Source organism: Melanotaenia boesemani, chromosome 11 (genome assembly GCF_017639745.1).
Source record: "Melanotaenia boesemani isolate fMelBoe1 chromosome 11, fMelBoe1.pri, whole genome shotgun sequence".
Taxonomy (NCBI): domain Eukaryota; kingdom Metazoa; phylum Chordata; class Actinopteri; order Atheriniformes; family Melanotaeniidae; genus Melanotaenia; species Melanotaenia boesemani.
The window spans coordinates 7,588,483-7,612,311 of record NC_055692.1 but is presented as its reverse complement, the minus strand read 5'-3'; the positions used below and the strand labels follow the sequence as shown (position 1 = coordinate 7,612,311).

The following is a 23,829-nucleotide window of genomic DNA, read 5'->3' as shown; positions in this document are numbered from 1 at the left end:
TTAAAGGGCATTACTGGTGTTTTTGTTGAATTTATGACTTTATGAAGCTGGCCCATGTGAGAGACACTAATATGCTGACTGGAGCCTTCCAGCTGTATTGGCACCCTGACTGGCTGGCCTGCAGCCTAAATGTATAATCAAGGGGAACTCATCATTCAAAGCATCTCATTTCTGTAAAAGTCCCAAATGTACACAAGCCTTTATTATACTTTTCATATTAGGCAAAATGAAACAACCCCTTACACACACACACATATACATATACTCCAGGCACCACTCCAGGCACATTATATATATACTTTTGAGCAGCTAAGATGTCTTCAGCATGCTGAACTGGAATGATTAATATATTATATTAATTCACTATTACAACTAAAATAATTGTCCTCCTCAGTTCTCAAATGCTTACAGAGTGATGTTAAAATTAGAGGTGATGCAACTAATTGCTAAACAAATATATATATATATATATATATATATATATATATATATATATATACATACACACACACATATATATACACATACACATATTATATATATATATATATATATATATATATATATATATACACACACACACATAAACGTTCAACTGAAAGAGAATACACAAAGCATAGCAAAAAATAGCGCAGTGTACTTGTACTGCTGTTTTAATGGGGATGTTTATAATATATAACAAGGAAATAAAATCCCTGAAATTTATCAATAGCTGGCTGCCCTGACACTAATGACGTATATTTTCTTTATTCGTTACTTAAGTAATGATCTATATAAAGAAACTGAAAAGCCTTTAGTATCAGTGGATATATGGACAAAAGTCGGACTTGATCACAGTGGCTGGATTATTCAGATCTATAAACTACAAATAAAACTTAAAAACTTTATAAGTATTAGTTGCATAAACGAGCATGAAAATTGCTACCAGTTACCAGTAATACCACCTCTACTGTTCGATCCACTGTATTTACTCTATATTGTAAATATATTGTCTATAGTATTAGTAGATGTAAATTTCCCCCAAATTCTCTGTAGTAACAGCTGATATGAGACAATTGTTGATATTTTATGGTGAGGCATTTTAAGTGAGAAGGCTAAAATACATCACATGACTTCAGTTACAACATACTACAACAATGACTGTCTTGTGAGTGTGTGTGTGTGTGTGTGTATGTATGTATATATATATATCTCACAGAAAAAAAAATCTAATCTTTGCATCCTGCTTTATACTGCAGAATTATGTAGAGATGACGAAACAAGAAAATACTCAAATTATCAGCAAATATAAGTCAGAGAGAGAGAAAAAAAATCTCCTTTTAGGAAATAAACAATAAGCTTTGAATATACTCCTTTAGCTGTGTTTACCAGGTTTATAAAAGGTCATTCTCTTTGATAAACCTAGTTTGTCCTAAACCTCAGCTTGCATGCTTTAAAATCCTTTTGTACCAAACCCACAACACTTGAGCTTCCTTTTTATCACCAAATTTGGAAACATTGCAGGGTCATGTTTGAATTTTTCTGTTTCCAAGAAAAACATGGACTATGAGTGGTTAACAGAAAACACTTTAGAGTTAACATTTACTGTTGATGGAGTAACACAAAGCATTGAAACATTTACAAGGTTAATTCGGGCAAATATGAAGGTTTTAAGACTCAGACTGGAGAAACTAGTGAATTTAAGTTTAATAAATGACTGCATTGATATAAATGAGGTCCTCATTGAGGATGTTATAATAGTGGACAAATACATTATAGAACACTTTAAAAGTTTGTTTTTGTGTATTTTTATATATTGTTGTGTGCTACAGGCTATTTATCAAATTAATGTGCGGGGCTGGAATGTGCTACCCTCCGATGTTGTCCAACTACTACCACAGTCTAGATAACACCAAACTGCTGGTACCTGTTGGCCCTTACCTTCAAACACGGAAATGGGCTCCAGGATGCCAAACTGCTTGAGAACAGCCATGAAAAGGACGACGACCACGCCGATAGCAAACAGCTCCATGCCCTGGATCCCCATGTTTTCAGAACCAGCTCAAGGCCAAACCCAGACACAAAGGTCTAGCCTGAGGCTAAGGCCGGTCAGAATCACTCAAGGTCGTATCAATTAAATGTTTTCAATAAAAGTGAGTCAGGAAGCAACAGGAATCAATCTGGTTGGAAAGTGAAAGCATGAATTTGTTTCCAGGCCCAGGACACAGCATGAGAACCAGGCCAGCGAGCTGGACGAAGGCTGCTCTAATGTCAACATCGATGCTGACGTAGAAAAAATGTGGGAGCTGACATATATGGAAAATCTTCCTCTGTAGACCCTCGAGGGAGAATAGAGGCTGTGTCACAAACTATTTATCACAGTACTGTAAAGGAGGCATTTAGTCACATTCCAGACTTTCTACCTGCACACAAGTTGAGATTAACCCTCGTAATCTAAACAGATCCTACCAGCCCTCGTGTCATATAGTTAACGCTGATAAGTCCCATTACAGTGCTAGATGAAAATGTCAATAAGGAAAGGCACAAAAATGTGGTAAAGCTTTCATGTCCATTTTTCTGATTTCACCTCCATTAGCAGGACGGAAGCCTTAGTGAATACAACTACATCCCAGAACAGAAGATAAATGGCTCAATTCTTCTCATCTTTCAGAACAACAAAGCAACACAAACATAAACCACCACCAACCACATGAACAATCTATAAAACCTCAGATCTGGAGGAAAGACATGCAGCAAAGATTTAATCTGTGCAATCTAACTCTGTAGTATTAGCAGCATCCACTCAATACACACATCTCACTCCCCTCTGTCCAAACAAGCCACCAAGCTGACCGCTTACTCAGGAGAATTAGGATGATCTAAATGATCAATGCTGTTTTTCTTTCCCAGTTGTCTGTAATCCTCAGGCAGATCTTCCAGATTTAACTTGACTAGTCATGGTTCAGTTCAGGATCAGTACTGTCCAAGTCGAGGTTCGGATGCGGAAGCTCTTGAGAGACGGCACTTAGTAGCGTCAAGGGAGGTAATAACTGAAAAAATTAAGGAGTTGTGGGGAGTAAAACCTCCTCCCTCTGAGTCTACCTCCTCTGCACGAACTTTTCCACCACTCTCCTTTCTCCCTCTGCAGCTTCCTGGATTGTTGCAACTCCCCCCTCAACTCAGTGAGCACTTGCTCCAGCTGAGCTTTCAAACAGAAGTGATCCTCCACCTGGAACTTTCCACCCATCCTATTTATTTTGTGGTCTCTCCATACTTCACTGCACCCCTCTGTCTTAACCTTCTGTGTATCTGATTCGCATCCTGGTGCTAGCGTCTTCCTCCTCCTTCTCCTCCTCTTCCTCCTCCCTGCATCTCATATGTTATAACTTTGGCTGGCTGCAGACTTTCTCTCCCCCTCTATGTGGCTTGGTCTTTTCATTTAAACCGTTCCTTCTGTCTTCACCACATCCTCCTCTTCATCTCTTTGACATCTAGAGACAAATGTTTGTGGCCAGACTGCAGCACAGTTTTACAGAGAGGATGAACATTTGTAAAATTAGCATAGGACTCACTAACATCAGAGAGTCCTGCTTCATGCTTATTTTAAACAACAAAGAAATAAATACCCAAAATAAACATTTTAATAAATTGATGCCATTAACAGATTTGTGATAAATTTGTCTCTCTGGGATTGTTGTGTATTTATGTGCTCTTGAATTTTTTATTTTTTTTTTTCCTGCATTTCTATGAAGCTTTGTTATATCATTTGTTAGTCAAATTGTTTCTCTGCATGAATTCACATCATTAAAAATAATTTCTCAGAAGTTTCCACAAAGACTTCTTTACACATTTTTATGAAATAAAAACATGCTGCGTAGCTACGATACAAACCGTCAGCCTGCAGGAAAATTCTAATGAAATTAAGTCCAAATAACATACAGAAATGGAGTGAGGATGCAAACATACTGGCACACAGGTAGCAGCGATACTCCACTTCCCATTTTCACAAATACATTACTGTGTTATCTTACTGGTGCCACAAGTTGCCAAAGACAAATATTATGTGACCATGAGTGTGTGTTTACCAGTTCAAAAGAGGGTAATTGACGACTCTGCACTTGGTAATGCATTAAGTATATGTGTGTGTTTATGTGCCGACTCTTTTAGAGACACAGATGAGATTCCAGGGTGAGAGAAAATCGATATCTTCATGGTGAGGTGCTTCCCCCGCCCTCTCTGTTTTTCTTCCAGCTTGTTAACTTTACTGGAAAATTTGAGTCCAAACACAATAAAATCCCAAATTTCTCCTACCAGTCCATGATGCTCATGTACTCACAAGCAGTTGTGAGCATCGTGTGCTTTTTTTATTTTGGAAAAACGTGTGAAATGTGTAAAGGTTTCCTGTTTATACTGAGCATTTTTTGTTCTCCTGTATATTGATGCTGGAGAGTTATAGTCTTGTGAGGGTGTGTAATCCTCTGGCTGGACCATTAGAACATTTTAAAAGACAGGCCATGGTGCTGCAAGCTGACACAGCAGTCTGCAAATACGGAAAGAGGATGCAGACAGTTTCATCGCAGTCAGACACATCAACAAAGACCTTCACAGAGAGGAAGACTTATACATATATTTATCAGGATGTATTTATATCCAGTAAATAACACGATACATAAATTTAAACTCTTGAATATGATAAACAAGAAAAAAAAAAAAAACAAACATCATGAGCAAGACTAAGCATTAATCTTACTGTTGCCATGATTATTTTAGATGATTTTTTCCTGATAATGACTGATGTGAATTCTTTCAGCCATCTTAATTGTGTTTTGATATAGCTCAAGTTTTATCATAAAAAAATTAAATCAAGTAAAAATAGTGGAATAACAAAATATTTTCTTAAAGTGGAGAAGTGGGGGTTTAAAAATAATTACTTTAAAAATTAGCATCCTGAAATTAGACAAAACAAACTCAAAAATGTTAAGTAAAGGGTCATTTGTTTGGGTATAAAACTAAAGTTCACTAATAACTCAGAAACATTGATACACCATTTCTAAGTGTACTGTTATGTTTCATGTTTGAACTTTATAAACTTTAGGTTTTTGGATAAATATAATCATACAGGAAAATGTTTATAAATTTAGAAATTGAATAATGTTACTGATGTTTGATAAAAGAAAAAAAAAACAACAACAGAATTTTAGTTTCAATCAAAAGAATTTACATTTCACTAAACTGAATAAACGATTATATAAAGCAACAGATTTCTCCAGCAACTTCACTGTTGAAGTCAAGAAAGGATAAAGAAGGTTTTTTCCTAATAGATTGAACGATGAAGTACACTTTTGAGCACATGAACACAGTGTAACACCCTGGAGCTGACACCAAGCGTGCCTACCTGAGCGATGGTACCTGGCTGCACTGTGACCGCAGTGTGAGAGGCAGCTGGGCCTAGAGAGGCGTCTCCTGGCCTCCACAGAAAGAGCCGCCATTACAGCTCCCATCCTGCAGCTGAACTATTATGAAGAGATCTCAGAGATCTAAATAGATAAGATCTAAACTTTAAAGGACTAAATGTAAAAAGTGCAGGAGGAAATCAATGCCAACAAAAAGCATTAAACGGAACAGCTTCAACGTTTGACTTGGGGAACAAAAAAATTCAACTGAAAGTTAAAAAAGAGAAGCAAGTAAAGCCTGAAAGTCTGAATCTGATGTACTGACAAAGGTAAGTGATGGCACTGTAAAGAGGGTGACAGGTAGGATAGAGTTTTTGAGTGTGTGCTTGTGTGTGTGTGAGAGACCACCTTTGAAAATCAGTTGAGTTTGAGAGACCATGTCACAGCTTGAGGGAGAGAGATAAAAAAGAAGAAGGGATCAAACAGAACCACAGAGTTTCTGACCTTTCACATCACACACATTGCACACCTCCACATTTCTTTATTTCTCTCTAAAGCTCACTCCCTTCTGATCTGTGCATACTACACTCTTTCAGACTCTTTACTTACAAATTCCTAGTTATGTACATTTCTGGAATCATTTCACTACAACCCTGAGGACGCACTACTTACAATAATAGCTCCATGAATGTTGTATAAATTAACATTTTTATTGTTAAATGTTAAATTGACTCATAATTTTTTATTAAAAGCATTTAAATTTGATGACTGTAGTCTTCCCTCTTTTATGTCTTTGTGAGCTGCTACACACAATACAGATTGACAAACATCTGTATTAACACTACTTTGGTATCAGAATATTTAAATAATATCTTGGCTACATTTACATCTCTCTTTCTTTTTTAGTTTTTTCTGGTTCTTCCATCACAGAACCTGGGTCAAGCTAATGGTGCATGTGATCTGCCTTCAAAGTGAGAAGTCACACCTCAAAATTACTTCATTTTGACCTTTTGATGTTCCGAGTGCAAAGTATGAAACCCAGGCTGCCTCCCTCTGGGCTTTTTTAATGAATAGCAACCACTCAGAGGTCCCGAAGGAAAGAAAGAAAGATGATGTCAAGAGAATAATCCTGAAAACATTCCAGGTGTTGTGATATTTCCCCTCTTTGCAACAGATAGCTAAGTTAGTTTTTCCCATAAACGCACACACACAAAACTATAAACATAAAAAACCAAACAGCAGCTTCATAAACGTCATAGACAAGACAGTTAACCTTAATATGAATGGTGTATATTTGGTAAATTATAACATAGTTACAAACATAGTCCAGTATTACAGAAAACAGCACCTCTCAATCCAAATGAAAAGTTAAATATGTTACTAGAACATGAAGGAAGACAAAGGAGCTTAAAAAGAAAAAAAAATCCTGGATGATTCTTAACAGCATTTAAACTTGAGGTTTGTTGTTAACTAAAAAAAGTTAACAGATTTTAATCAGAGTCGATTTGTTATTCATTCATATTTTAGTTACAATGCCCCATTTCACAGTGGCGACAGTGTTTTTCTCTGCATGTTACATGCATGTAAATATGGACCATTTACCATGTTACAGGTATTGGGCATAGTGTATATGACAACAAAAGGTGCAGCTTATGAATTATGTATGGAATTTTATTTGATGATCAGAGATAATTGGGAGACAGTATTTTAGAACACCTTCAATGGACAAATTCAGTACCGTATTCAGTGTAAAAGGATAATATCTTTTCTCTTTTTATGTGAGCTTTGTTTTCTGGCATGATGCAACCACTTTAACTTTTTAAGTGTAAGATTTAATTTGGTCATATACTTGCTAATAGTTAGACAGTCAGTATTCATGTATTGACAAAAACTCCTACTTTTCACAAAGTGCACAGCTGGAGTTAAAACACAAAGCTGGCACCATGCAGGCAGAGGTAGAGGGTAATGTCACACAACATAGAGTGTATAAACAACAACTGACCAAGCCATCTATCTGATCTTTCTTTAAATGTAATGTGACTTCTGTCCACTAGAGGGTGCTGCAATCCGTCCAACATGCTGCCCAGAAAAGCTGCTTCACCCAATCAAAGAGGAGCGAGAACAAAAAGAAACATGATGGATCAGATTTTTCAGACCTTTTAAAGATCAAATTTGCCCACTTGCAACCCAATAGGTGGAGACTTTGTGGTTTGTAGCAGCTATTTCTGTGTTTCACAAGAATGTTGGGTCAGGAACAAAAAATACATGCAAAGACAATTCAGACCACACAATTAATCAATGAATAAATAAATCTGTGCAAAGACTTCAGCACCATGGCCTGCTTGCTGCTCTCTGTAAAACCATGACATGTAATTGTGCATGTTGGTGAAAATCTGGACATTAAAAGCATAAAAACCTTTGTGTTATTAAGCTCACTGCTGCTTTGCCACAGAGAGCTTATTAAACTGTCCAAGGTTTCAAAGAACCTGCTTCGGGGAATGAAGATGAAAACTTTTCTCTGTGTTGCACCAGGTCTTGACAAGATCTGCCTTCTCCACACAAGTAAACAACACCCGAGACATTTAATCCTGCTCCACATCATCAAACTTTCTACACAAGCTGCAGAAATTATCATCAGGGAAAAGATGAAAGTGCTTTCAAGCTTTTCCTGCTCCTGCTATCGTTGCCTCGCCCCTTCAACTGCTTGATGCGTTCCAATTAAAATCAAAACCAGTCCCGTTTCTACAGGAGATAATCTTCTTTTCATGAACCACCCGATCCAGGAAGGTGCAAGCCCAGCCTTAGTTTTGTAATTAAAGAATGGACTTCATAAGCAAAGCACATTTCCTCTCCCTTTCCCTCTGCTCTGCTTGTTTTGCACTCTTCTTATCTCTCTTTATCCAACATCCAAATACTTATCCTTTCCATTCTTGATAAAGGTATAATTATGTTGAGCTAATGAGTTAGTGGAGACCTGAAGCTACCTAAGCTGGGATCAATTAAGAGGACAGTCGGTGCTGTCAAGAGTACTAATTGTGCAGAGAGACAAAAATCAAACAAGAAGCAAAATAAAACAACTTTTCCTTAGCAGGGAGCATCCGTCATCTGCTGCTGTCTAAACACGGTACACTTAGGTGTTCTCAGCTGTCTGCACACGAGGAGACTCTGAGATGAACAGCAGGACATTTCCAGCAAAACGTGATGGATGATCAGTGTTTGGAACAAAAGATAGTGACAAGAAAAATGAATGTGAATGAGGCGGATGACAGTAACATACTGGATGAAAGAAGACAGATGACAATCTATTTTGAATAGGAGGACGTGCAGATTAACTTAAAAAGGACAGAATAAGAATAAGAGCAGGAAGGTGATAAAAATTAGCACATTTAAACCAACATATATGTTTTCAACACAATAACACTCTCACACAATTGAATTATGCGCAAGTCCCAGTGATTCATGCATGAAAATTTCCATACTCTTCCTGACACTTTAGTATTTAATATGGTGGAAGTCCTAAAAACTTCTCACCAGTCAGATTATTATTCGGATTAATTGATGAGTAACAACAATAGATTGTTCATTAGAAATGTTTGTCGAGCTTTAAAATATAAATGTGTGTACGTCTAACATTTTTAAGTGTAGCTAGTTACAAGTACTTTCTGTCTGGTTTAGATAAATAAGCTTCCAACATGGGGTAGAGCCCTCAGTTTATCAGGGGTCATCAGACTTGAAATCAGATACTTTGGCATCTTGTGAAACTACAAAATTATGACATTTGAGAATTTCCCTGTTAGCACCAAATACACAGTGTTAGTGTTTGCACTACTGTGTAATAATATAATAAAAAAAGCACATTTTTATATACAGGCTTTGAAAGTAACTCATATCTCCAGATATAAAATAAAATAAATGCAATGGAGTATGAAGCACCATTCTGCCTGTGAAAGTAGCATACAAGAGGAATATTCAAGTAACAAAACCTAAAATTAAACTTTAATAAATGCAGCAAGACAAGGTATTACTGTCGACTACTTTAACTCATACTGAGTGAAAACATGCAGCCAACCCAACTAGCCTAACTTTAGGCATACAAACAGAATATTTCTAGACTGACAACTTTTTAACTTGTTTAAATAATTAGAAATTACTAGAAGCATCAGAGTAAGAAAGAAAATACCTTGAACTAGCCTCCCAGTGGTGAAGTCAAAGAGGCAGTGCAGCAACTTGGTGATTTCCTTTCCCACTCTCTCATGCATGAGGTTATCATCTAATCTTCACCAGTACCAAAGGATGTCCCAGAACAAAATCAATCAGTCCAAAATCCCACAAAAAGTTTCAAAACATCATAAAAAAGTACTACAAAGTTTGCTTCCTTGACCTGAAGTTGTCTCTTGCTTTAGAACCTGTAAAAACCTTTCAGTTAGCCTATAAGGTTTCCTCCGTCTTGCTCTTCTTCCTCCTCTCCTTCCTTTTTATTCTCCACTATCTTGTTGTCTCAGAAGAGGTGACTCATGTGATCTTGGGTCCATCTTGTTGTTTCATATGACTGCCCCCAGACGAACCGCATCGCATGGCTGCTTGTTACCACTCCTGTAGGCCCCAGTGCTGCACTAGTCACCAGGAAACACTCGTCCACACAAGTTGGTGTGGTTTCATAAAGAAATCTAATCTCTGCTTCACTCCCTCCCTTCGTTTTCTGTTTCCCTCTGTGACGGCCCCACCACCTGTTTTGAGTTTGTGTTGCAGGAGCTGTCTGGTGATTAGTGGCCACACCTGGGCCTGGTGTGCTCACCACCATGTTAACAGCTTCACCAGCCTGAACTCAGTGTGTCTACCAGGCTTGGGCTGGGAGATCACCTGGGCTTGTGCAGGCATGGCATGTTTGGTTTTGTTCCATTGCTTTGGTTTCACATATAGACTGTCTCATGTTTTATTCTGTTTTCCTTAATAAATTATGTTTTTGTAGAATACAATTTTGTTGCAGCCATTGAGCTGGGATATAACACCTCCTTTACATCAAAACTACTGATATCTTTCTTATTTGTTTCTCAGTGTTTTTTTTTTTAGCTGATTACAAAGGGTTATTTGTAATGCTGAATTTGGTGCTTTTTCTTACATTTTTAACTATTAAACAACCATTTTGACTGCAGCTACAGAACAAGAACCAAGTCATCTATCACAAAAAACTTTGACATCTCTGGGTTCAGGATGACATTGCTAATTAGCTGGTTAGTTTTCTAATAACCAGCTAATTTTGAAAAGTATAATTTATAAAATACAACCAGTTTTTTGTCACGTTTTCCTTTTGGACTATAATTTGTGCAAAAAAAACTTGCTTTTTTGGACAAGGCACATGTTAAAGGACCCTAAGTTCTTGTTGCCACAGATTTGTGTGCAGAGAAATTTTTTTAGCCCCACGTTCAGCTCACCTCAACTAAAAAAAGAGGTAGAAACTAAAATAAAATGGCCTTTCAAATATTTACTGTTACATGAAAAGAACAGGCTAGGGGTTGACTCATATATGCCCTCGATCAATTTGAGTCAACACCTGGGTGCATCAAGCATGCAGAGATGTCCAAATGAACTGCTAAAAGCTTCTTCCACTTGAACAAGCAGCTGTACAGACCAGAAGGGTGCCTGAGAAGAGCAAACATCCATCAAGACCAATATCTCATGTTTTGCTTTATTTATTTGTTTGTTTATTTCAAATTTCTCATACTTCAGTCTTTTTGTTTTACCTCCTGGTTTATTTTACAGCTGATTCTGGCCCATGTTCATTTTCTTCCTGCATTTGCTTCACACCTGTTTTGTGTTTAGCTAATTACCCCACTGATCTGCTCCTGCCGGCCACACCTGGTTTGAATCAATCAATACTCACTTGAGGATTGTGTTCCTCATGACTTGTTTTCCAGCATTTTATGCTTTGGCTAGTTTCTGGTAAATATAACACCTCAGCTGGTTCCTGGTTTTGGCATCTTGTCATACTTTTGTTTATGATGTTTGCTTGCTTTATTAATGCCTTATGATTATTTCACTATTCACTATGATGCGTATATATATATATATATATATGCACATTTTAAACATGTTATTTTTTTCTTTTTAATGATGTTATGTATATATGTGCAAATCACAATAAATGAAATAATCTGGAGTATCCTGTTGGAAGAACCCATGGCCTGTGACTGAAACCAAGCTTTCTGACACTAGGCAACACATTTTGCTCCAGAATGCCTTGATAGTCGTGAGATTTCATTGCATCCTGCAAAGATTCAAGACAACCTGTGCCAGGTGCAGCAAAGCAGCCTCATAACATAACTGAGTCCCCTCTGTGTTTCACGGTGAGAACAGTGCTACTTTTTTTGTGTGCTTCTATTTTGCATCTGTGAACATGGAGCTGATGTGCCTTGCTAAAAAGCTCCAGTTTGTTTCATCTGTCCATAGGACATTCTCCCAGAAGCTTTGTGGCTTGTCAACATGCATTGAGGCAAATTCTAGTCTGCTGTTTTATGATTTACTGTCAACAGTGGTGTCATTGGTCGTCTACCATGAGGTCCGCTTTGGCTAATTTATCAGCTGAGAAAAAACTCACCAACTAGTTAATCAGAAATAATTAACTGCACAGCAGGTCAGAACATCATCCATGTAGGACTTTATCCACAGATGTAGTTTCTTCATACTCATGTTTATCCTTATGGTTTCTCCACCACAGCTGCTCTCCACAAACCCTCAACTCTGGTACTTCAGCAGTCTATTGGAGTGGGTAGTTATCTCCTCACTGTCTCAACCTCTTCACCCACAAACCACCACCCCTCCTCTCTCTGATACACATCTCCATCTCTGTGCTGCTATTTTTAGCTGCTAGCCATTATTGAGGTGAGGGTTTGCCTGCTGCCAAAGCTCAATCTCCTTTTCCTCTGCTCTGCTGGGATGAAAGTCATCCCATCACAGGCAGTCTTCTTTTTCTCTTTGTGACTCCTTGTCCTGAAAAAAGCCTGAAAAAGAAGTATTCCAAACAGAAAAAAGACTAAAGGATTATATGACTTTTAGACTTGGTCTTGTGTATCAGACAAACTTTTAGCTGCACTTAAAATAGCCACTGTTGTTGCCACCTGCACTTACAAAGTGCAAAGTTTCTTGCTGGAACTGTGTGAGAATAAAAATATTGCAGAGCTCAAATATAGATGAAAGGAGAAAGTGTGTATGTTAAACAGGATTGCATGTGAAAAGATGCAAAGACAGCTCTGAGTAAAGCTCTCATGTCTCAGTGGCCTGCTATATCACCGAGTAAGAGAGGTTAAACAATAATAAAATAAGTAATATTTGCTGCCTTGCAAAAGTGGAATTTATTTAAATGGTCCAAATGGTTTTAGACCTTTACAGCATAATGTATGTTTCTGGAAGTAATGAGTAAAATGCAACATGTAGGAAAAGAGGACATGGAAGAAGAAACCTGGAGTATAACGAGGTTAAGAAGTACAAGAAAGATGAGAAATTACTGGTGCGGACACAAGGAGATAATAAAATGAGAAAGAGACAGGGGAGGAGAGGAAGAGGTCAGAAATTAATGTGGATGCACAGGAAAAAGTCACAGAAGGACAGAAGGTGGAAAGGAGTAGGAGTAGGAAAGGAGGAGCAGAAAAGACTAATAAAATACAGCAGGAGTTAAAGATTAAACACAATAAAATAAAACCAGGGAGGAAAAATGTGAAGAAAAAGAGATGGCAGGAAAAAAACAGTAAAGCAGACAGACTGCAAATGAAGAGAAGCAATGAAATAAGGATTGAAAGCAAATGCAGAAGGGAACAAATAAGTGGTAATAAAGAGCTACCAGGAAATAAGATGAGGAGGTGTCAAGGAAGGAGGGAAAGGGAAGGAAGGTAGAGTAAGAAATGAACCCTTGGGGATCTGATAAATTATGATAAAATTAATATTAATACTGCAGCTTCAAGCCAACATGTGATGATACAGGGAGCCTAGCATGCACATTGAATGCTGTCATTCATAAAAGAATAATTGAAAGCCCTGTTTCTTTCAGGCAAAAAATTAATCATGCACACTCACAGCTGGACCACTGGATGGAGCACTAAGACTAAGTCCACAAACCCACCAGAACCTGAATCCAGTTGCAACACAACACTGTATCCACAAAGATAGGAAAAACAACCAGGATGTCCTCATTATTCTCTCAATTCTGCTAATGCTTTACAACACAGTGTGTGACTTACTGGGTATTTAGATACAAATGGTAATTTGCTCCTTGTAGGGAAGTTCAGCCCTGCAGTAGCTCATAACTGCTGTGGTGGAACACAAGACAAACATGTATTATTCTAATACACCACAACACTTCAATTGTCACCTGAGGGGAAAAACCCATGTCATTATCCTGATCAAATTGTAAGCTTTTTTCCTAGTACCATCCCACAGATATGCAGTATAAATAAAATAACCTGCTCCTCTAAAATATTATCATGTTTTTACTCAGCTGTGTCCACATTCACGCTTTCGCTCTCTGTGTTTATAGACACCAGTAAGTATTACGCTGGTATTAGTCTGATACAGAAAAGTGCAGTAAACAAAGTGTTATCTTAGTACTAGTTTCGTCTACATAAACTATGTAAATATGTGTATGTGTTTGTCAAAGGCAGTAATACTGATTAGTGTGTAAGAGGCACAAAGACGAGTGTGTGGTGGGGGCAATGTGTGGAGAATATTAATGCTTGACCGATGGAGTTGGGGCATTTTGATAAATGAGTGCACACGGTCCAATAATCTCTGGATACTTGACCCTGAGGTCAAATGTCCAACACAATGAGTCAGCTAAACCCACAGGGACCTCCGTGGGCCAGGACAGGTCCATCCCGTAAAATCAGCAATCAATCCAAAAACACTTGAAGCACTTGCTGTGTGCAACAACACCGTCAGTCCCAGCAGCATGTTACTCACTCCAGATTTCTGTCTCCTCTCACCTTTGTCCTGTGGCTGCGTGCTGGCGATGATCCATTTCACCAAGCAGCACTTCATAAGAGCTTTCCTAGAGAACCGTGGCTTCTGCCACTTCCCAGAATCCTTCACTCTGCCTGGCGCAGGCTCGACACCGTTGGCATCTCCCAGCAGGCTGCCATCGACCACCTTGCCATCTGCCTGGAGGGAGGAGAAGACAGAGGGAGAGCTCAGGTCATTATGAAAACCAGATATTCAAATGAACCCACCCCCTGGAAAATTGTTTTAAAATTCAAAATGCAAAATCACCAGTAGTATAAAACCTTAAATGATAACTATTGAAGCAACTGTAAACTACCTGGACCCCTACTTGGAGCTAGTAAGTTCAGCAAGTTGCATAAAGCGTGTTCCCCAGGGTTCAAACTCCTGAGCTGACAAAGACCCAAAGTGGATCAAAATGTTATTAAGTGGGGCTATGTATTACCATAGTAATCATCATACTCATTAAAGGTAACATTAAAGGAAGAGTTCATTTCTGTGTTTTCTGCTTGAGTCCAAGTCTGCAATAGTCTGTGAAAACATTTGCAGGTAGTGTAAATTCATCAACACCTTTAACACCAGAACCTATGGAAAGAAAACCACTTTAGTGTATTCAAACATCTACTCCAATTCCCTATAAACTTACAAAATAACTTCTGTTTAGTTTCATATCTGACTCTGATTTATCTCCATGCCCCTTACCATGCCAAACCAGCCCCCTCAAACTCATTCACATTCAGCATTTATCCCCTTTCATCAGAGGATATAAAGTTTTCTAATATAATTTTTCAATTTCTTTCCTTCTGATTTAGTGAGAATGACTTTTCTTAAACTCTTGAGAAGCTCTATTAGGTCGCTGCTGCTGGGTTTGCTGGCACAAACACATAGTCACACACACATTCATGTGTGGGGAAGAAGATAAAAGATGTGAACACCAAGCAAACATCCACTCTGTTTATTCTGGTGGGAGGAAAAGAGAGGAAGGGATGATAGAGGGGGAGAGAAAGATGGAGATGGGAGGGGTAAGCACACAAACACAAACAGTGAGGATGTTTAATGGCTATTTGATCCCATGGGGGGTCAGATCATGCAAATCCCTCTCTGTAAGGTAGTAAAAGAAAAGAAGAATGTTAACATAGACTGGGAGAAAAAGTCAAAGATGTGAGGAGAACAAGGTCTGATCAGGTTCCTGGAAGAACTGAAGTCAATTAGCATAATGAATCTCAGCCTGTCTGAGAGAGGAGCAAAGGACAGTCAGAGGACGGTGGGATGGAGAATGGGAAGATAGTACAGAAGGGATGAAAATATGTAAGTACTTTGCTGGAGAATACATTTGCAGCTGTTTCTGTGCAGCTTAAGCATGAATTGATGAATAAGAACAGCAAAAAGGGAAGACTCATGAGAGAATGTCAGGAATAAATATCTGCACTGAAGCTCAGACACTTAAATAGAAAGAGACAGCAAAAAATATTCAATTTACCCCAAATTTATCTATCAATATCAAAAGTGGCAGAGTAGAGAAGAGCAAAATAAAAATACAGTGAATGACCTAAGCAGCCACTCGCTTCCTAAGAGGAGTGAATAAGAAGAAAGAATGGTTCATGATGTGGCTTTTCAGTCCAAGTCACAAATTGGAAAGAGAGCGCCGCGAGACAAACGGATGCAGACAGTGTAAACAACAGAAAATTCAGAGCTATATTAGTTGTTTATTCATGGGCTACTGGTCACGCAGGCATGCTCACAATCCCAACTCAACACACACACACATATGTTTTCAACAATATCTTCTGCTCCTTAACGCTTCAGCTAGCTTTGTCCTGGGGAAGCACTTCTCTTTCATAATGTCTACAACACGCCGTAAATATACAAACACACACACTCATGTCCTATACGGCAGAGCAAATAGCCACAACTCTCAAAGCGAACACAGAGCAGGGACACTGTGCACATTACAATGCTCGGGCATCAATTATTAAATATCAGTTGCTGTGTTGTTGGTTCAGGAAATGTTAGTTTACATGAATCATGAATTCTATTCTCATGACACAATGTTATTTAACACAGCTTGGACAGAAACAACAAAGTTAATTTGCACATCAACAGACTATTCAGAGCTATTTAGTCCCAACAGAATATATAAAGTGGCAGATTATCTGACCAGGCAGAAAACGAGAGAAACATTAACCTCATTTTGCTTGTTGAGTTGGACAAAGGCAAACATGGCAACCCAGAGAAAACAGATTTCTGCCAATAACAACATGCACAAAGCAGCATTTATAACCACACCACAGCATGTACAAAGACAAACACATCACACACTGAACTAAAACTCAAATACTAGGAATTCAACAGTAAATTCAACGTTTACTGTGGGTAACTACTGACAATGCATGGAAGCAGCACAATATGTCAGAGCCTGAGGGAATGACACTGAAGGAAGACAAGAAACTGAACTCAAGCTCCTCTCTTTGATTTATTTAATCTATTTTTTGTTTGTTCCTACTGTTTCAATCAACTTGCTGTCATCTTGTCAGACAATTTATTTCCTTTGCTCAATGCTGCCTGCCAAAAGAATCTAGATTTTCTACCTTGGTAAGTTGAACATATGGTATATTTTAGGTACTGAAAGACATATCATTGACAAAATACAGAGGAAGTGAACTGTAACAACAGCAGTCCTAAAAAGTCAACGCTTATGTTCATATGTTCCCATAACTTTCCAGGAAAAAAGGTTTACATATCAGATAACTGCTTGCTTTTCCAAGTCAAATTGTTAGGAATGTTAGAGAAAAGCTGAGTCTGAACGGTGTAGAGGAGATGGTGGAGGTAGGGATAATTTGCATTTTTAAATTGCTGTGCATATTAAATGAGGCAGACGAGTGGCGTTACAGTACATTAGCCATAACAAGGGACAACTAGATTATTTTCAAAGAAAAAGAGAATATATTTATACAGATCCATCCATCCGTCCATCCATCCATCCATCCATCCATCCATCCATCCATCCATCCATCCAGCCATCATCCATCCATCCATCCATCTATCCATCCATCCATCCATCCATCCATCCATCCATTTTTGCTTCAAGTCACTTCCTGATCATTTAGAATGACCAATTTAAAGCACCACTAAAACATTTCTGACTTTAAACCTTTACTTTAAGACTCTTCTGGCTCATTTTGATGGTACACTGGAATACGTTTGGGGCTGAGAAACTGCACTTTATGTTTTTTGTCCAGCCTGAAATGTCTTGTGACAGCTGCGTTTGGCTGTACAGCACGACGTTGACCGGTTTTCCTGTTGTCCTTGTGCACATTCATTTTCTATTTTTTTTCCTTATATTAGAACCAACTGACATCTTATCATTTTATTTTATAAAATTAGAAAAGAAAATCAATGTTGAAATTGTTTTGTTTGTTGAATTTTTACAGTTAGAGTCAGTTTAACAGGGTGAAAGTGAAGTTTTGCTGTGTATACACTCATAGTACAAGGTAATGAACTACTGTTACTAAAAACTGGTTTAAACTAATCACTTTAATTGGGAAGCTTTGTACTTTCACAGATACAACATGGGTACATGGGCAAGGTTGATATTATTAAAATACAAATAATTTTTTACATAAACCTTTGTGTTTGGAGGATAAGCAACCTGCTGTTCATAATTATGGTCACCCAAAACATCTGATACACTGCAGGTATTCAATTTCCACTCATTTATTGCACAAACAATGTGACATTTAATGCATCACTGCTCTTCATATTATGGTCATATGCCACTGAGAAGCTCATGAATATGAAGACACTGCTGGAGAAGGAGATGAAGCTGATGAAAAGATGTCAGACAGGGAAAGAAGTGTAGTCTTGTAATGTTGTATCAGTGAGAAGGTGTCTCCATTAATATGAGATCAGAGATAGGCCACAGCAGAGATACATTTATGTCTCTCTCTGATGTTCTGCTTTAATGGCCCTGCTCACATGCTCTTGGATGTTCTCTCAGCGTGATGCAAACTCACGGGGTAGGGGTTAATGTGTTCGGTGTGTCTGCTTTTCCAAGTTCAAAATACATTTAAACATTCATAGAAATGTACTTCAGAACTAATAAAACAAACCAATTCATAAAACTTTAAAATTAATACAAAGATGTCCTTTTTCCCGCTTGACTTTCAATCAATATTAGGGCTGCACGGTGGTGTGTGTGTGTGTGTGTTGGGGGGGGGGGGTTGAACAGTGGTCTTTCTGTGTGGAGTTTGCATTTTCTCCCCGTGTATGCTTGGGTTCTCTGTGGGTACTTCCCAACATCCAAAGACATGCATGTTTGTAGTGTGAGTGGTTGTTTGTCTCTCTGTGTGCATCTTGCCTGCTAATTGCTGGGATAGGCTCCGGTTTTCCCGTGACCCTGAATTGGAATAAGCTGTATAGAAAATGAATGGATGGACTTTCAATTAGCTATTGTATGACCTGTGACATTACTACATTTATTGTTCTTGTCAAGACAAAAGAAAAATGAAATGTTACTCATACTTCAACTGAGATATATCCACAGTACCTCCTATAGAAAAATGTCAAGTGAGATATAAAAGTACACCAAACTATGAGACTATAAATACGTTAAGATTAAATTGCATACGTAAACACATGCACTCTTCCCCTTGTTATGCATATAACAACCACCCACATGTGTACCCATGTTGCAGCTCTGTGATACTGTTTACACAACAACCCTTAGGGCTGGTGACCCAGTATACCCACCAAGCTGATTGCTGATACCAACCACCTCCAGAACTGCAACTGTCCAATCACAGCTTTTGCAGGTACAGCACATGGTTTCCATTTCTATAAGAACAGAATGCCACAGGCATTACCCAATCACAGGCTCTATCTTAAATTGTGTACTTCCATACTTACATTTTACTTTAAGAACCAAGTTGAAAGGCTATGGTTTGATGAGGGACAAAAATGTATCTTAGCTCTCAGATACAGATGGGTGCTCTACATGAAACAACCTTCAGATTTCTAACCATGGAATTTGATCCTTTGATTTGGAGACATGAATAAATGTACTTAATGTAAGTTTTCTTGTTGGACTGAGCTGACATGTCAGTCATAAAAAAAATGCTATTCATTAGATACTTAGCTTAGTAGTAATTTGTTGACCATTAAATGAAAACCAAAGAATAAGATGCAATCAAATATTTTCTTCTACGACTAATCATTTAATTTTAACATCACAACACACTTCTCTGTGTATTGTTTAACAATCCATATAACTCTGAGAACATCTAATTGATCCACAGGACAACATTTCAAAGACAACCTGATTGATTTAGCATGAAACTGAGTCAACACACACGCATGCACACACACAAACATATGCACACACACAAACATAACCACACACACACACACACACGCACACACACACACACACACACACACACACACACACACACACACACACACACACACACATATACGGTGCATAAAATGGAAAACAAAAGCCATGTCATTAGCAGCCCACATTAATATTTATTGTGTCCCTGAACGTCTGCACAAGCCTGTCCTCAATTGCTCCATCTCGTCACCTCTTCATTCATTCCAATTTATTTCACCGTCAATCACTCCTTTTCCACCACAGAAGCACTCCACCCACCTCTTCCACCATGTCACCTGTCACCCGGCTACTCTCCAGGTGAGGGAGAAATGCAAACTGGGATCTGCTCAGGAGAGAGGCAGATTTAGACTCGGTGAGGCTGTGCACGCTTACATGATGGAGAATGAAGGAAAATGAGATAAGAAGTCGAAATATGAGCATAGTGACAAGGGCTGACGACACAAAGAGAGAAAATCACTAAATAGTAAAGAAATAAACCTTATACAACCCACTGGAGGATTTTTAGCAGAGCTAGAAGGTATAAACTATAAAAACTATATAAAAACTATAAACTAAAAAAAGTTACTTGCAGGGAGTTTGCACATTTTGATGGCACACTTACTGTATCGACAAATAACATAACAAAGAAGTTTTCCCAAACAATCCCTGCAATTAAAAAGCTATTGGCAGCATGAAAATGAAAAGGTGTTGTGTATCTTTAAAAAGATCTTTAACAGAGAAAATTAACTTCAAGAGTTATAGAAAAAGTCAAACAGTGAACTCTGTCATCTGTGTTTAGTCTAAAAAGACTAGCTCTGCTATCAGTTTGTACAAACAGTGATGAATACTTAAAATTCTGGGGTGTTTCAGTCTAAAAGAGAACTAATCCTCCATTTTCTCATGAAAAATGTATCCAGATATTTTATCCATACTAGGGGATGCAAGTTGATCAATTTTAAATAGATAATCAACCAAGTTAATGCAGAAGGATTACATTCATTAATTAAATTTCCAGTGTGTGTTTGTGTATGTGTGTGTGTGTGTTAATAGAGGTGAGATGGGCCAGAAACACAGACTGCTGTCATGATGACACCTTGTTAAGTGCCAGTAATATCAAGCTAGTGTTACATTAATGCAGGGTGTCAACCAATATGTGCAAAGGGCTAAGATTGCAGGCGGTCCTGGCGCCTTTCCCAATTGCCACCTAATGAGATGTTGGGTACAGTCCATCAGAAACAACCATGTAAGCTCACACTCACTCCAGGGGTTGACTGGGAGAAACCTGTAGTAATATGAGAGAACCCACATATGCACATAGAGAACATTTAAAGTCCACACAGAAAGAACCCAGCCAAGATCCGAACTTGGACCCTTCTTGCTGTGAGGATATGTACAATGTGGGTTCAGTTTCCAGGCCATGGACACTTTGACCTGTAGACAAGCAGTGATAGTGTCTGGTACAAAGATAAAAAAAAAGTGAAATGAGTGTTACCAAAACACTTGTTAGAGAAAAAACAGAACAGCAGCAGCCATCAAAATTCATCTCAGAGACACTGATCTACAAAATGAAATTTCACAGTAAACAACTATGTCCATTGGTCTAAAACTACACAACCACTGGTGGCACTAATTTACAAATTATGCTTTTTTTTTTGTTTTGTTTACCATTTACGTTTTCGACAACATATTTCTGTGAGAAAGGCTTCTCTTCACTTGCTGTCATTAAAACGAAGCACAGAAGCATGGATGCAGTCAAATCTGAGACTGAAGCCAACACTGATGCTCGCATCCTTCTCATCAGGCTCATTGGTTACAGGTTCGCCACTCTCTAACTTATTGGTCGACTTTAACAGGATTGGTAAGTAACCAGATATTTTTCAAATAAATTAGTTTGTATACATAATGTTCTCACGTGAGAAGGCAAACACTTTATAGGGACCTTGCTGAGAGGTTACAATTGAATTGTGTGATAAAGTTTAAATGCCAGTTCCAGTAATATGCTCCTTTTACAATGTGATAGTGGCTACCACCACTCAGTAAATACTATTTTCATTTGGAGCTAACATGTGCTGAAGACGTTATTATTTGCTTCATGTCTGACATGTGTCTAATAGAACAGTGCAGGTCTCTTCTAATATATCTGAACGTCAGCCATAAAGGTGGTACTTGGAGAGCAAAATACTTTTTGAAGTTGTATGTGAGATAACTATGTTATTTTGAACATATTATTAAGGAGGTACTTATATCATTGACAGTTTCTAAGTTAAATAACAAGTTCTGTAACTTGTTTAAATGCATATAAACCCAAAAAATGAAAGACCTGACCAATCAGCAGCTGAAAACAGGAACGTGTTTAAAACTAATGCTTAAAAAATAATCAATAACACAGCTGTCAGACAGGAAAACTAGGTCACATGTACTCAGGGTGTTTTAGTTTAAGGGTTTTCATTGTGTTCTTTGTGTCAGTACTTTATTTTTAACTTTGTTTTTTAGATTTTGAAGCTCTGTATTCTTGTCTAATTTAATTCCTGCTTATTTTGTCCTTGCTCTCTTGTGCATTCTGTTTAGTTTTGCTTGAGTTCTTGTTTCATACCTGGTTTAAGTTATTGACTGCTACACACCTGTGTTATATTCATCATCCATTTGTACTCATACTATATTAACTGTTTATCTAGTTCTTGTCCAACTGCATCCCAGCTGGGGTTAAAAAAGGGCAGCGATGCTGGCGCCTGGAAGGTGTGGCCATTGAATTTTTGTAGCTGCTTCTGTTTCATATGTATTTTTTGGGATTACTTCTTTCAGAGTACAGACTTTTGGAAGAAGAATATTTAAAGTAATCATGCAAGGCAATTTAATGTGAGCCACATATTGGTAATTACATCATTTCTTGGGAATAAAAACATGTTATTTTCTTTTCTCACATGATAACAGATGATAAAGGCATTTATTGGGAAATAGTTTGATTTAAGTGAATAAAATATTTTTACAGTTTCTGTCTTTTATTCAAAATCAGTCATGCAGTGAGATTTTTCTTTTCTTATGAAATCATTTGTCTAAACTTGATAAAATCAAAGTCACAACAAACAACATGAGATGCAAATACATTTTTTAAAGACATAAAAATGTCACGTGACATTCAGAAAAACAAACAGAAAAACGATGAAGACTGATGCGAGGCTAGAAACGAGCACAATGTGTTTTCAGTTTGCTGAATGAAACATGAGCCGAACAGTAACCTTTACTGTAAGCTGAAGCATCGCTGTACATGTGTAGTCAGCTATGTGATGGAGAAAACATGTGAGCAAGCTGATGGTCGAAGGCCGATACTATTTGTGTCCTGAGCGCTTGAGCCTCTCAGTATGGCTGTCGGTGCAAATCAGTGTGTCTGTGGGAGGACAACACATCCATATGGACCGCACGCTGTGTGAGTGTGTGTGTGACAGCAGAGAGAGAAGGATTGAATATTATATTGATGTGTGAACCTTCATGTGGACACAGAATTAATACTCTGGGGATGCACTTAGTTATGTTTCAATTAACAACTCTTATCCTCAAAATACACACAAACACACTTCACACTATCGGATAGCTTCACTTTGTCAGTTTGATCCAAATGCATAGATTCAGCTATGTGTCTTTATGCTTACTAATTTCATGTCTTCTATTGAACAATCTTCATCCAAAAAATTATTTTCTTGAAACCAATTTTTAATTCTGTGCAGAATTTTCCTACAGCTAAAGAAATTTGTTGTTATTAATTTGAATAGTCTGCAAAAAATGAGTCGTTTAAAACTGTTCTTAGATTTCATGGGTAGCAGTTTTCAGCCAAATCTAGAGAAAAGTTAGCAAATGGCGAGGCTTATGCCTTGATTATCCTCTCTGCCTCTGTAACCATGTGAGGAAACTGTGACATCAACTAAGAGCCATAACTGTTTATGTGAAGTGAGTTAGACTCAAAGCAATCTCAGTCCGAAAGAGTAGGTCTCGTTGTTGAGAAATTGAATACTGTTCTCTAATGAGACTGATTACATCACAAAAACTTAATCATAACTACTCAAACTGTTTTAGTTTCAAACAGGATTTGATATTATTGTAGCATTT

The 23,829-nt window shown here is 37.9% G+C and overlaps 1 protein-coding gene across 5 annotated transcripts in view; it reads right to left on the bottom strand.

Annotated features, from left to right (window-relative positions):
• The window catches only part of kcnip3b (Kv channel interacting protein 3b, calsenilin), a 42,089-nt gene that overhangs the window by 13,272 nt on the left and 4,988 nt on the right, over positions 1-23,829 (bottom strand). For 2 of the 5 annotated variants that reach the window (XM_042000342.1, XM_042000343.1), the window contains exon 2: positions 14,345-14,519. In XM_042000342.1, coding sequence (XP_041856276.1) covers positions 14,345-14,519 — 175 coding nt within the window. Of the gene's footprint in view, positions 1-1,920; positions 2,979-5,374; positions 5,682-14,344; positions 14,520-23,829 lie in introns of those variants that run through there. The other 3 variants (XM_042000346.1, XM_042000347.1, XM_042000345.1) reach the window with 2 other exon arrangements.